Source organism: Nicotiana tabacum, chromosome 6 (assembly GCF_000715075.1).
Source record: "Nicotiana tabacum cultivar K326 chromosome 6, ASM71507v2, whole genome shotgun sequence".
Lineage (NCBI taxonomy): Eukaryota > Viridiplantae > Streptophyta > Magnoliopsida > Solanales > Solanaceae > Nicotiana > Nicotiana tabacum.
Window position 1 is genome coordinate 100048840 of NC_134085.1, and position 15495 is coordinate 100064334.

At 32.5% G+C, this 15495-nt stretch overlaps 1 protein-coding gene across 1 annotated transcript; it reads right to left on the reverse strand.

The window, feature by feature from the left end:
- Positions 1-3659: 3659 nt before the first annotated feature.
- LOC107818319 (uncharacterized) lies at positions 3660-5932 on the reverse strand. Its single transcript, XM_016644310.2, has 5 exons — positions 5330-5932; positions 5040-5116; positions 4883-4919; positions 4653-4764; positions 3660-4550 (listed from the first exon to the last, which is right to left on the reverse strand). The coding sequence occupies exons 1-5, from the start codon at positions 5628-5630 to the stop codon at positions 3941-3943; spliced, it is 1137 nt and encodes a 378-aa protein (XP_016499796.1). The 5' UTR covers positions 5631-5932; the 3' UTR covers positions 3660-3940.
- Between the last annotated feature and the right edge of the window lie 9563 nt (positions 5933-15495).

Genomic DNA, 15495 nt, shown 5'->3' on the forward strand with positions numbered 1-15495 from the left:
TTTTTTGACTTAACTAGTATTTAATGATACCCACTTTTAATAATTAACAATATTAAAACTATTAATATTTTCCTAATTGTATATCCTCTCTCTCTATTATTAATATTTTCCTAATTGTATATCCAATTTTATATATATATTTCACTATAGGCAAGATAAAAATAATAAAAATAGTAATAATTTAGTTCTATAGTTAGCGTGTCTCGAAACTTTTATAAATTTGAGGAGTGTTACACAAAGCCAATAGGTACACCTATGGACAACAACCTAAAACTCACAACCAGGGAATATGATGAACATCTCTCAACAACTTCACTCACAGAGGATGAAGTCTTATCTGACCAAGGACCATATCAAACACTCATTGGAAAACTACTATATCTCACAATCACAAGGCCTAACATAGCTTTCAGTGTGCAAAACCTAAGTCAATATCTACAACAACCAAAAAGATCACACATGAAAGCAGTTCAAAGAATAGTCAAGTATATCAAGAATGAGTCTGACCTAGGTCTACTTCTATTTAATAAACCACAAGATAAAATTACAACATTTTGTGATGCTGACTAGGCAGCATGTCCACAAACAAGAAAATCTATCACTGGTTTTCTAGTAATGATTGGGGAGTCAACTGTGTCTTAAAAATCAAAGAAGAAACCACAATTTCAAGAAGCTCTGATGAATCTGAATACAGGAGCATGGCCTCAGCAGTAGCAGAATTAACATAGTTATTAGGAATGCTTAAAGAAATTGGTTTCAAGTTTGAACTTCTGTAACTATTTACAGTGACAGCAAAGCTCAAATTGCAGCTAATCCAGTCTTCCACGAAAGAACAAAACATATTGAGATAGACTGGCATTTCATAAGAGAGAAAATACAACAAGGACTTGTGAAGACAGAATACATCAACACCACTGAACAACCAACTGACATACTTACAAAAGGATTAAACAAAATTCAACACATGTATCTCAGGTCCAAGCTAGGATTACTTAACATCTTTATTCCACCTAGCTTGAGGGGGAGTATTGAGTGAAGAAGTATAGACAACTATAATTCTAACTCATCTTACATGTTCAAGAAGTTAGTTAAGTTAGTTAAGCTAGTTGAAAATCAGTTACAGAGTTAGTTACACGGTTGCAATTAGTAGCAGTGCTCTTAGAGCTGCTGTGGATCTTTGATTCTCTATATATACATGTAGCTATATTTTTAAATCAATCAATGAAGAAAATTCTCTTTAGTCCCACTCGATTATATCTCTATTTCTCTCTCTCCCTTCCTTCCTTCTTCTTCTTTCTCTTGTTTCTCTAACTGTTACATTCTTCAATCTTCATTCTTCTTGTTGTTATCAGCTCTAAATCTTACTGTGAGCAAGATGTATGGTTGAATTTTTACAAGAAGCTACTTGAGAATTGTATTTGACATAATTACAAATAATAACATGATTTGGTCTTTTTGTCTAGCTAATTAAGTAATTACTAGGACAACATTTAATTAATTATAACTGAAGTGGCATAGTTACATTCTCTAATTCTCATGGGATCAAGAATTAATTGCGGATAATTACATAAAGTATTTACATTCAGAATATGAAAATTAAATCTCTTTTCTTCTAAACAAATTCTTCTTAAACCTACTCATATTTATGACTATATATAAAGTCTAAATTACCATTGTCAATGTCAAGAGATCAACTCAGTCGATCATTATTAAGTCGTGTCTCTTCCATAAATGAATTCTTTCCGACTTCTATAAGTAGTTTTTGAGATAAAACAGAAAGAACATTTTGGAGGAGGACTATTAGTTGCGGTCGCTGCTTATCCTACACAAAATATTATACTATACAATATAATTACCATTTTAGTGCCAATTTTTTTTAATATGAATGTGCTTTCAGTTAAGAAATCTCAATTTCTTTATGCTACTAAAGCGTTGAGTGATGGTTATGCAAACAGTTTCGAAGTAGAAATTCTTGAGTCTTGAGACTTTAAATTCGATGCGGTAATTTTCAGAATTGGCAATTGGCATGTACTTTCTTATTATTTGATGAATTCTCTCCAGCTGGTTTAAGATCATGTTTACCCCGGTGTGTTTTTATATTTTTATTTAAAGGCTTTTGGGAGTTCGCAGTGCAAACTCATGAATCTAGTAGCAGTTCACTTTTACATCATCTGCATACATAAATCGGAAAAAAAAAAAATTGATCCAAAAAAACAAGAAAGAAAACCAAAAGATATATAGGAATGGAGGTAACTTAACATGCATGGAAGAGAGGCGTAGCAAGTCCGGTCAGGGGGTAAAACTGATCAAATATCCTAAAGCTACAACATGCAAAATTTTAAAAACACAAGTGAAAAATTAGACACGCGTAACTTGGGTTAGCATACTACTAACAGACTGCTATACATAGGTAAAAATTTACTCCTATTCGATGTTTAACCTAAATTAAATAATTTAACCTTAAGAGATAGATATAGCTCCGTACGTGCACTTTGTAAAAAATGAGCAAATAGCGAAAGTTTACAAGTAGATAGTCACATGAAGGAGATAATTCCTTTGACGTTTTCAATGTTATCTGCACGGAACAAACTTTCTCCTACAAATATATTTGAAGTTAACTCTTATCATGTCTCGGATTCTATCCTAATGATCATATCAGTTTCAAATAAACCTTGACTCATGCATGCCCTTTACGGGTTTCAAAATATTATTTAAGTTACATAAGAAAGCACACGATATTATGGCAAACATAACATTACTTTGAGTTTCCTACAAAAGAACTGAATACGCTTCACTACCATAGTATAGTGGGATTAACTTATGAGGTAGGCCATTGTAAAAATAAAAAAATAAAAAAATTACACTATTAAATCATCTAAAAGATATGCGCAGTAACCCTTTATTAAAGGTGGCACTTGTCATCTTAGTACTGAAAATCACTTGCTACAATAGATAAGGTGACTTGACGGTGTAATAACTCTCCTATTGAAGGTGTAATATACTCTCCTATTTCAGTTAATGTGATACTATTTCCTTATTAGTTCGTTCCACAAAAAATATCACATTCTATATATGAAAATAAGTTAACTCTACACTTCATATTTTACCATTAAAAATAAACTTTTATAGCTATACAATAATGTTATGACATATTTATGATCACAAGTTCAAACACAAATATTAAGGTATGTTTAAACCCACGAATTTTAAAAGTCTTTTTTTCTTTTTTAAAACTTGTGTGGGATAAAACTACATATAATTGGCATGGAAGGAGTAACTTACTGGAGAGGCAACATACATTCTATCAAGCAAGTTATATTTCTAACTAATATCATCAACTCGTTACTAGTAAACACCAAATGTATAAGTATTAGCATCATTTCGAAACCTGGCTGAATTGAAGAAAACATTTTTCTTCACGAATTATTTTTCATATATGTGTTTTTAACTCTTATTGATTCCTAAGCGCACATTCCCAATCCCTCCAACTCAATCTGCACCGAAACATATACACATGCATACAAATTAGATCACCAAGGAGATTCCTAAAAGAATGACAAAATAAAATGAAATTACCTCTACATAATTTGCATTCTAGCAACTGACAACTAAAGTAGTTTTCAAGATAGCTAGGTGTACACAAATGTCGGGGACCAAGAGCAATTGAATTGTTTTTTCACTTATTCCCATTACCCAATGTTGAAGAGTGAAAATTCTGATAAACAATACTAGCTAATTGTTGCCTAGAATTCCTCAATGATATATTATTATCTTTTATGCATACAAATTGGGAATAACAACAAAGACATTACCTTGCACAGTAGTAGCTGCTAGCATATACATAGAACAAAGATTTGTTGCAAATGATGTAAGTAATTTATCAATTCCCATCAACAAGTACCTCAATATCTCACTTAGAATATTATCTCCATTCACAAAGTCAGATCTGGGTACTTGTCATTCTTGTATTCTTTTCGCCACCATTATTTTCCTTATCATCCATTGAAGTAGCTGAGGAGGAGAATAAAGAAAGAGAAAGAAGATTCCCAACTTCTTCAGCTTTCAATCTTTTCTTATGATCATCATCATCCTCTCTTGTTATTTTCAGTGAAAGGTTCAAGTCAAGATTGACTTCTAAATCTTGAATCTTTCTTTTACTGGGTGCGCTTGTTGTTATTGTTCCTGCTTCAGTCGTCCACCCTTTTCCCCTCAAGGAAAGAGAATTATTAGTTCGCATTTGTGTCTTCATAATTTCTTGATCTCTCCCTCTATCTCTATCCCTATCTATTGGTAATGTCATTAGGAGATTTTGTTTTGTAGAGCTTGTACCAATTTGAGTACTCCAAAATCTTTGATTGTGAAAGTGTTGAGGCTTTTTCTCAATTTGAAGGGTTTTATTCCATGGAAATAGTTGTCCTTGTGAGTGGCCATTATTGATATGGCTTGAAAAACCATGTCTAGTATTTATACGTGAGGCACCCCCAATGTTGATGTTATAAGGATTGTACATAGAAGAATTTGCTTGACGATTCCATAAAGAATCCTCGTATCTGGAATAATTACAAGAGAAGACATGGAAAAAATTAAACAATGAAACTCCAAGTTTATTATAGCAATTAGGGATAAATTATGAGATTAATATTAATTTGTACCTTAAGCTTGAACTAGAAGTTTGGTTAAATGTCCCTTGCAGCCTAGGAAGTTGACTTAGATTGAAAATATGATGATCTCCGTTTTCAATCAGGAATCTTCCATCCGTAGAAACTGTTGCACATAAAATTTTCTATCGGATTAATTAATAACAAGATAATCACCAAGAACTATCTCAGAAACCCTAGTTTTGGGACAACTAGTTAATGAGATAATTAAAAAAAAAAATTACTTTGATTGGGGTCATCAGTCTTCTTGCTTCTGTACATCTAAAAAGATTTCCAAATAAAAATAATTAGTGAAAACAGAAATTAAATGAGTTTGCAAAGTAAAATCAGTCTGTAATTGCAACTGAAAATTAATATGTAAAGTGCAGAAAATATATATACCTGAAGATGGCTCTTGACATGAGCTATGCTGAGTCCTTTAATGTTCATTAATTGAAGAACCAATTTTGGTGTGGCTCCTGAAAAATAAATAAAGAAATTACATTATAATCAGTTCTTCAGAAGATCTATCAAACAATGAAGTGAATAATCTCATCAATGAATAAGCGATTCTTCCTTCAAATAAAGAATCAATTCACACCAATTCTTCTATATCTAGAAAAATTACGAATTAACTTCATATATTTGAGATCTTTTATAGTTTCATCAGATACCATAGAACTAAAACTTACTGTCTTGCCCTCCTAATCTTTCAACAGCATGAATAAAGCGAAGATGGAGCTCAGGTGTCCACCGTAGTCTCGGCGTTTTCGAACGTACATACTGCCGTACACCTCCTGAATTGGTCGACTTTTTCCCATTCTCTTCTACGGTGCTGTTACTAGAGCTCGTTCTTGTACCTTCAGGTAATTTGCTATTTTCTTCTGTCTCGAGATCGTCTTCCTTCTCCTCTTCCTCCTCCTCTTCTTCTTCAAATTCAATTTGGTTTTTGGGGCTTGACTTGGAATCTTCTGCACTACTTCCTCGTTTCATCCTGTTCCTTTTTTCTTCTTCCAAAAACCTAATTGTCGCACTTCACAAGAGTTGAAATTAAACCATCGAGAAAATAGTAAGAGGGTTTTGAAAAGTGCTGCCTTTGTTTTTCCTAATTAGCAACTAGAGGAAAACGAAGACTTATTTGTTAAGAAGATATCAAACTAGCATATCATATCTTCTTGCAGCAAAAGAAAAAGTTGCTGGAATTAGGAATGAAATTTCTTGAACTGGCATATAAAGAACAATTCTCTCTCCTCTCTCTCTCTCCCCCCTCTCCTTTTTTAATTTATGTCTGTTTCTCCTTCTCTCTTTCCATTTGTGGACTTTCTTTATCATGCGTGATTTGCATGGATGATGTCGTAAGTACATGGACATGTATGGTGATAAATACGTGCATGCGTACGTGGACTCTTATGTTAATGTATCTATGTATTTGTGTATAGAATAGGCATAATAAACGTAAAGTTCTAGTCAATTGAAGTAAGTAAATGGCACATCCAAGAGATAATATTTACCTAAAATACCAAGTTGCATGTGTATAACAACTCAACAAGATGTTCTTCTCCATCTAGAGCTATATTTTTATCCTGTTGTTGCTAAAGAAAAATGAAATAAAACAGTTATATCTAAGTACGACTCCTCATTTTAAGTAGTCATATTTGACTGAGTGTTTTACTTATGATTACATTCGTCAATTACTACTCTATCTATTCTAGTTATATGATAGTACTCGGAGTAATTAAGATGATAATTTGAAGAAAAATATCAACACTAGAGGTTAAAACTTAAAAAGTAAAAGAAAAGATCACGCGGAAGTTTAATTAAATTCTGAATTGTTTCATCAATTTTACTTTTTATGAAGTGGTAAAAATTATAGAAATATGGAATGCTATCAAATATTGTGGAATGCGTATGCCAAAACAGAAATAGGAATCACATAAATTGGAAAGGAAGGTTTTGTTTTCCTTGTATGAAGTATAAGTTAGATAAGAAAATGTAACGTTCACTCTAATTTTTTTGGTTGTGCATATGGCATTTAATTCCTTTTACGTAATTCAAGACATGTTTGAAATAGTTATGCCCAATATAATAGAGTTTCAACATCGGAAGGATTACTAAGAATAGCAATTAATATATAAAGTATGAACTGCAGAATGACATTGATTTTTATAAATACACTTGATAATGCCATAAAAATCATCATCAAAGCAATTATTAATTGACATTGTTTGAGAAAAGCAAATACTTACATTTAAACATGCAAAAATAGGATATGTAATTATTTCAACCTAGTAACTGAAGAAAAGAGAAGAGAGAAAAGGCTTGTGGTTATAAGCATTTTGTTCTTATTTTTTTCTTTTTTTATTTGCTTTTTGTATCTTGTAAACGAGAACTCTCCCTACTTAAAGTCAAAAGTGTTTAACACATAATTAAATAACTAAAAGTGTGCATCTTTTAACAACATAAGTTTTAAATAAATGAAGTAGTCCCACATTTTAACATGATATCAAAGCAAATAAATGTCCAGAGTTTGAGTCTCACCGTCACTTATTATTACCCTACCGAGTTATGAAGTCAACGATTTCTTAATACGCGCCCTTTCAACATTGTTTTGTTAATGAGAATCCCAGTGGATCATGATTATCTTTTTTGCTGATCTCAACAAGATCAAGATTCTCTACTTGGAACGTCTCAATTCGATTTACGATTTGCTTGGCTACATCTGTAAACTTAATAAATGCAGACAAATTTTGTAAATTAAAATAACACTGCCAACGAATAAGTAATTGTAATTCTTTTTAACCCTTTTGCAAGTGGAGATCTTTGGCGGCCGGGCATCTTGCTAACTTGTGTCATCTCTCTGATAAAAAATAATATTATTCAGTCAGACTGTGTCTTTCTCTGAGTGTTTCGAAAAGTGCTTAAAGACAGAAATGGTCAGATCTGCAACGTTCATTTGTCTTAGACAGGAGTATCTTTAAATTAGTATGAAATGATAATACTAGATGCTAGCAGAGACCAGATAACTAGTTTCATATGTCTGAAATATATAAGATTTGAGAATCTCATCTCTGCACATGCCGAATATGCATTTATAATTAAGTGTCCTTTTGCAAATTCCAAAATTATACCTTATATATGCATGATAAAATTCATCACTACCAGTATAAGTTACGACCATTTTCTTCAGTTCTTGCGTTGCATTATCCGAAATTATGAGCCATGAGACTATACAGCCAGAAAACAACAAGGGCGATATTAGTAATAGCAGAACTGCTCAACCAGCGAACCAAATTAAGGGTTTAGGGGTCTGGTTGGAAGACAAGTTATGCAAATATTATTTACTACAGGAATTATAATAGAGTTTGAAATTTATGGGTTAATAAAAACAATGCAAGTATCAATAATACAAGGATACATTATTTCTTATTGGATATTTTCAAGGAAAAAGAAGAAATAAATCTAAAGAGTGTGAGGGCATTTTTGTAAAATTCACATTCAATCGATGTATTACTAACACGAATCTTTATTTATATTCTATTCCGCATAACTTAATACATAAATGCCTGCATAAATTATGCAGGTAGAGTATTATTTGTGCTGAAACAAAAAGATACGACCATATTTAATGCGGTTACTAAATCACTTCTTCTACTAACCAAACATGTTCTTAGTTTTTATATGGTGCCAAAGTTATGTGTATAATTATTTTCAAGATATACACACATACATATATAAGGTTTTTTGTCGAAGTATATGAGGTCCGATGACCCTTAATTCCTAAATGTAAGTCTACCTTTGTTCAAAACCCCCATAATTTAGACCTAATTAATTCACTTATCTATTAACATAATATATAATTAGACTGACACCGCTTTCACAAAATCTTTGTGTATGCCGCCGGATATAGGAAATTTCCGGAGCCTAACATAATAAAGGAATTGCCACAGAGTTTTGCAATGAGACCACAAGCATGGTTGGCCAAAATGTTACAAGACAACAATGCAGTGTTAATATCATCATAACTTTGACCTAAAAGCTTTTTTTTTTCTTCTTGTTGCTTGTGATAGGAGAAGCCAATACATTCTTTGTTCGTGCGAACTGTCACTGGGATTTACAGATTGAAACAGCAGCTAATATAGCTTTCTACTTTTGCCATATGAATTACACTTCTCACTTCACGAGCTTCTTGAGAGATCTTAAGCACAGCCGTCCAAAAGAAAAAATAATAATAAAGCTATCTGCTCTTGTGATCAATTTTGTGCGTGGAAAGTTTAGCTTCCATTTTCATATAGTACTCCCCCCCCCCCCCCCCCACAACAACAATGCGTGTCTTACTCTTCATTTTTCAGTTTAATCAATTGTATTTGTTATAAACTACGTGCATTAGGGACAAAGTTTACTACACTTATCCTTACAATTTAAGTTTCTAAATATTTCCTACTTATCGGGAAAAAGAAGTACAGTTGTTATTATAAGTGATAAAAGGAATTATCACATCTCGTATCTGTAAATTTTAAGGACCTTTATCAATCGTTCTTGATTTTTACACGCTTAATTATGTCCCGATAAGCAAGCAAACGAAATGACAGTTAGTCAAACTAGTAATCGGCCGGCATAATTATATTAATGCCAGCAATTTCAGAAAATCATTTCTGAATTTGTTGTTTTTTTCTCCTGATTTTCAGTAAAATGTTATCAAATTATACATAATTTATTTCATCACCAAAATTAAAACATCAGATTGGATATATGCTTTAGAGTACCTAAAATACACTTGAATATGGTGTTTGCTAATCTATTACCACCACATGTATACACATGTACTTCTTTATATACATAGGGACATTTGATAATTTAAAAGATGCGTAGAAATTAGAATGGTCCTTGACCAAGAAAGACACAACGTATATACCTACTCATAGGATGTTAATTATATCATACTTCTTATTTTTAAATGTCAAGACATAATATTAAATCTGTGACATGACGAGAGCGCAAATTTTAGAACGTTAAATAGCTTGTAGCATTTCCCATCCTTATTTTTAAACTTGTTAGTGAAATTAAAAACCTTGTATTAGAATGGCTATGGCCTATGGTTCTCGTATCCATGTAGGATAATGTGAATAAACACTTTAACACGCTTGCAAAAGTAGAAGGCAGTGCAAAAGTAGGTGTATCGTCTTGTGAATATTATTAAAATACAGGTTGGTCTGCAAGATTCACTTCCGGGAACCCAACCTGTAAATTAAAGTCAACTCCCAACAGTACCTATGTTTTCTTCTGCTAATTAATTTTCTAATATAATGCCCTCCTTTTTTTTATCATATGTTTGAAATTCGTGAAGCTATTAATGCGGATCTATCATCCTTAGAGAATGAAGAGGCATGTCTGTCCTTTTCTTAATTCCCCAAGTTAAAAACTTGCTATTCCCCATCATCAGTTAGACATACATATATACATACATACATCTTACATGAATTCATGCATGATATATAATCCCTTTATGCTTTCCGACAAACTTCAGAAGACCGGAGAGTCACAACTGCTACCATATAAAATTTCATTAAATATGTTGATGGGAAGAAGAAATCAATATTCCCCACTTATTCCTTAGTGTCACATCCTACCTTAAAAATATACAATTAAACCTGATAGGATAACGTGGACCATTGATCAACCGAAAGTTGTTGAAATCGGACGGTGAGATCGTCTGCATGAATACCTAAAAATGCTTCTAACTTAATCGGGAATTTAAAGGGATATTAAAAGGGGATTAAATTCATCTACCCTAACGTATGCATGGGTGAAAGGGAATAAAAATGGAGGGATTCAATAATTGTGCCCAAAGGTATTGTTCGTCTCTATGTCAAAGCATTTTCTGTGTCCCACGTGAGTGACATCTCACCAGCCAGGTTCGATCTTGTTGTTGTTCATCGATGTGATACTGAAACTAATACTACACTGTTTAAAATATATGTGTTTGATCAAAAAGTGTTAAACCTTTTGTTAAATCAATTAATAATGAAGTAAAAGGTGAATATCTTAGTTAAATTTAATAAACTCTAGATCAAGTTTACTAGGATATTTACGAGATGAATAATGTTTGAGAATATTAAATAGCAAATGCAATACTTAATGATTAGCAATAAATATGGTAATATGAACATGCAATAAATGTGGATAATGACAATAAATGTAATAAAAAAGGATCTACCACCCAATTATTGTTTGATTGGGATGTTCAAAAAGTGAAGATCCCCCTTTTGTTCTCTATCTCTTCCTATTTATAAAAGATATTCCAAGAAACCCTAAAAAGTACATTGTGAGGAATATTCAAGAGATATTCCTAGTTTCCTCTTCTAAGCCTATCCTACCGTTACAATTATAACTCTAGTTGTTCATCCTCGGCAGCGACCCTTCTGAGGATGACCCCTCGTCACAATTAATGTCGTGGTCGACCCCGTCCTTGACATGACTTATCTGCAATCACCAAGTTGCCAAATTTTGACCAATACAGTTAGTCCCTCCGCTTGTTGAGGTTGTAGTCACTACAACATAATGTATTTATAGCTACGAAATCTCGGCTACAAATCTAAATTCCGTGGCTAGTACCTAGCGATAGCTACAAAAATTAAAATGGTGTGGCTTTTTACAAATCCGTAAAATTTCTTTGCCACAAAAGTTAAATTGACAAAGCTAATTCCTCATTTTTGCTATAGTTGCCAATTGGCAACAGTTACCTAAATAGCTATGAACTTATTGCTACGGTATAATTTCGTAGCTAATTATATCATTTTTCCACGCATTAAAAGTTATTGTAGCAACAACAATCTTTTAGCCACAATAATTTTTTCGAAACAAATTATCGTAGCTAAAAAAGTATTTTTGCTTCAAGTTTTAAAATATCGTGGCAATAGTTGACTAAAAAGCTATGATTATTTGTCATGACGAGATGATATAGCCACAGATCTTTTGATAAAATAAAATTTCATAGCTAACCATTAGTTTTTGCTACATGCTAAAACTTATTGTAGCAAACTAATTTTTAATCACAATAAATTTTTTGAAATAAAATGTTCTATCTGAATAAATAGTTTTGATTTAAGTTCTAAATAAACTATGGCTATAGTTGGCTTAACAATTACTTGTCATAAATGATATAACCATAGATTTATCACTATGATAAAATTTTGTAGCTATTTATAAGTTTTTACCAGGAGTTTAAACTTATTGTAGCAATAGTAATAATTAGCCACATCAAATTAGTTCAAAAATAATCCCGTAGTTAATGGATACTTTTACTTCAAGTTAGAATGAAATGCCAAATAGTTGGCTTAATAGTTACTAATTTTTGTAAAAAATAAAAATGAATACAGATTCAGAATATTAATAAACTTTTAAAGTTGACTATAACTATATTGTCGTACATTTGAGGTTACCATTTCAATAATAATAATTTAACCATAATAACTTAGGTAAAAAATATCATAGATGAATTTTTTCACTTCCACTATGAATGTCATGATAAAATTTATCTAGAAGTATTCAGTTATGTAAAATTAATTTCATAGACAAATAATATAAAATAGTAATATATATAATTAAAAATTAATTAGCTTTCAAAAAAATTAAAATGCAAAATTAATCTTCAATCTTAAAATTGAATTTTACAAAGATTAAATGCAAAACAAAAAATAAACTTCAGTCTTAAAATTGAATCTACAATATAAAAACTACAATGAAAAAAAGTAGGGATATATATATATATATATATACACACAACAACAACAACAACAACAACAACAACAACAACAACAACAACAACAGCAACAACAACAACCCAATAAAATCTCACCAATGAGGTTTGGGGAGCTAGGGTTGAGTGTACGCAGACCTTACCCCTACCCCAGAGGAGATAGAGAGGCTATTTCCGGGAGACCCTCGGCTCAAAGACATTAACTCTGTGACAACAAAACCCGAAAAATAATATCAATAAGGTGATAGACAACAAATAAATAGAAAAGCAGTAACACAAATATTATGCAAAAGTGTGAAACACAACATAAATCGCTAGCAATGATAGACAAGACACTATCACGAGACAAAGAGAAAAACCGCTCGACTATCCTTTAATCTACAACCCTAATGCTCTATATATATATACACACACACACAAAAAGAAATTATACAAAGTTTATACACTTTTTCGACTACCGAATGTAAATAGTTTCTTGCGTGGATTAAAAGTAAAAAAAAAAAAGCCCAAAAAATATAGTAAAATAATAAAGGGAACTGCCAGCTATGTCTATTTATAAATAGTTCATTACAAAAATTGGTCAATTCATAAAATATTACGATTAATATTAGCCAAATATTACTAATATTAGCCAATTAGCTATTTGTAGCAAAAAAATATTAAATTTTTGCTTCTTTTGAGTGGGTGTTATTAGAATAGATTGAGTATATCTTAAGTAGATTGAATCTCAGTTTTGGGATGATTTGGTAAAATTTTGAGGTTGTTTGAATTGAAAATTCGAAGTAAAAACTAAACACGAAAAAAATAATATGTGTATCATACTGTGTCTCATTTGTCTATCACATATGTATTTAGTAGAATAGAAATTTTGCGAATTTCGCATAATAATTTCATTTGTCGAAGCTCTTCAATATAATAACGTTATTCCTATTTTTCTAGAAATATTTAAACCTCTTAAAAATAAAAATATTACACAAATAAAATTTCATCCAACTAAGTAAACTTAAAATAATATTGAACCAGATGAATAAATAAACAAACTAAAATAAAAATGAGATATTAGTATTATGAGTTTCGATAGATAATTTTTTTACTTATATTTGTTAGCACTTCTGTGACGACCCGGCCCGTCGCCACGTGAGTTACCGCCCCGTTTTCACCATTTTATGCTTCTTCATGTTTTGTTATCGGTATTCGGTGTGTTAGAGTTAAATCGGATTGGTTTTGATAGGAAATGAGACACTTAGTCTCTTTTAAGGAGGTTTAAGTTGGAAAGTCAACCGAACGTTGACTTATGTGTTAGAGGGCTCGGATTTGCATTCCGATGATTCGGTTAGCTTCGGGGGATGATTTGTGACTTAGGAGTGTGATCGAAAGTAATTTTGGAGGTCCGGTGAAGAATTAGGCTTGAATTGGCGAAGTTAGTATTTTGGCGATTTCCGGTTGATAGGTGATATTTTGATCCGAGAGTCGAAATTGAATTCCGAGAGTTGCTGTAGCTTCGTTATATCATTTTGGACTTGTCTGCAAAATTTGAGGTCATTCGGACATGGTTTGGTTGAGTTTTTGATCAAAAATGAAATTTGGAAGTTCTTGAGATTCATAGGCTTGAATCCGATGATGATTTGAAATTTTGATGTTATTTTGGGTGTTCCGAAGGTTGGGACAAGTTTGAATGATATTGTGGGACATGATGATATAATTGGTTAAGGTCCCGAGGGCCTCGGGTGGATTTCGGAAGGTTAACGGAATGGAATTCGGACCCAAAAAGAAAAGAAAAAAGCTGCTGCAATTTCTGCTGCTAAGCTGTCTTTGGACAGCAAATGTGCAGTCGTGGAGCGTACTTTGGAAGCCTATATCTTTTGATCTACAAGTAATTTTGAGATGATTCAAAAACGAAAGTTGTAGCCCTTCGTGTCTAGTTTCCAGAAAGCTAAGGAAATCGTAATTTGGACATCTGTAGAGAAAGTTATGATCGATTGAAGATGACTGGTGGAGCAGTTTCTCCAGAATTTTCTGATTTCATGGAGCCGAATTTAGAAGCTCATATCTCGGGATATATAAAGAGTTATAGGGTGTACAACCAATCAAATTAAATATATTCGAGTCTAGTTTCTAAATCTTCAAACCGATTGTAATTTGGATATTTATACAAGACGTTATGGGTGTTTAAACAGAAGGTGTCCGACAAGGGAAAATTTTAATAGGATGTACAACTTGTATAGAACAAGTGCAAGGTACAACTCGACGAAGCACGTGCAGATTCTTTAAACATGGATTTGGCTTATTTCTTTCATTTCTTTCGTTTGGCTTGGATGATTTTGGAGAGAATTTCAAGGGGGATTTTATCAAGCATCAAAGGTGAGTTGTTTCTACTTATTTCCAAGTTAAATACAAGATTATATGTGAATTAGAACATGAAAATCAGTAGAAAAGCGGGGTTTTAGGGCTTGTGCTTTTGAGATTTTCTAGGGTCGATTTGAAGGGTCAAACGAGCTCCGATTTTTGTGTTCTTTATATGTATGGACTCGTGAGAGGACGAAGAACATTTTGGTATAAAAATTTCTGAGTTTTGAGATGTAGGCCAGGGCCCGGGTTTTGCCAAATTCGTTAATTTTGATATTTTTCGTGTGTTTTCGATTGGGTATTGTCCCTTTAGCATAATGCAACATATTCATTGTGATTTTGAGCAGATTCGTCGCACGAGGAGGCTAATTTGAGAGGCAAGGGCATAGCGAGCTAGAGCTTTGGCCGGTTTGAGGTGAGTAATTGATGTAAATGATATCCTGAGGGTTTGAAACTAAAGAATTTCACATCGTAACGCTATATTGAGGTAACTTGCACGCCGGATAACGGGCGTGGGTTAGAGCATCATTGGGGATTGTGACTTGGTCCGTCCCGAGAGATGTTTTTACCGTGTTTTCTACTTGAACTAAATTGAGAATCATCCTTACTTGGATTTAATTATTACATTTGGGCTTCTTGCCAATTATTTGAATCCTTCAGGGATTGACATCACTGTATTCGCATACATGCATATCATTTGATCTCAGTCCAAGGTTTTTAAATACTGTTTTGCAAACTCAGCCATCTTTCTAAGAT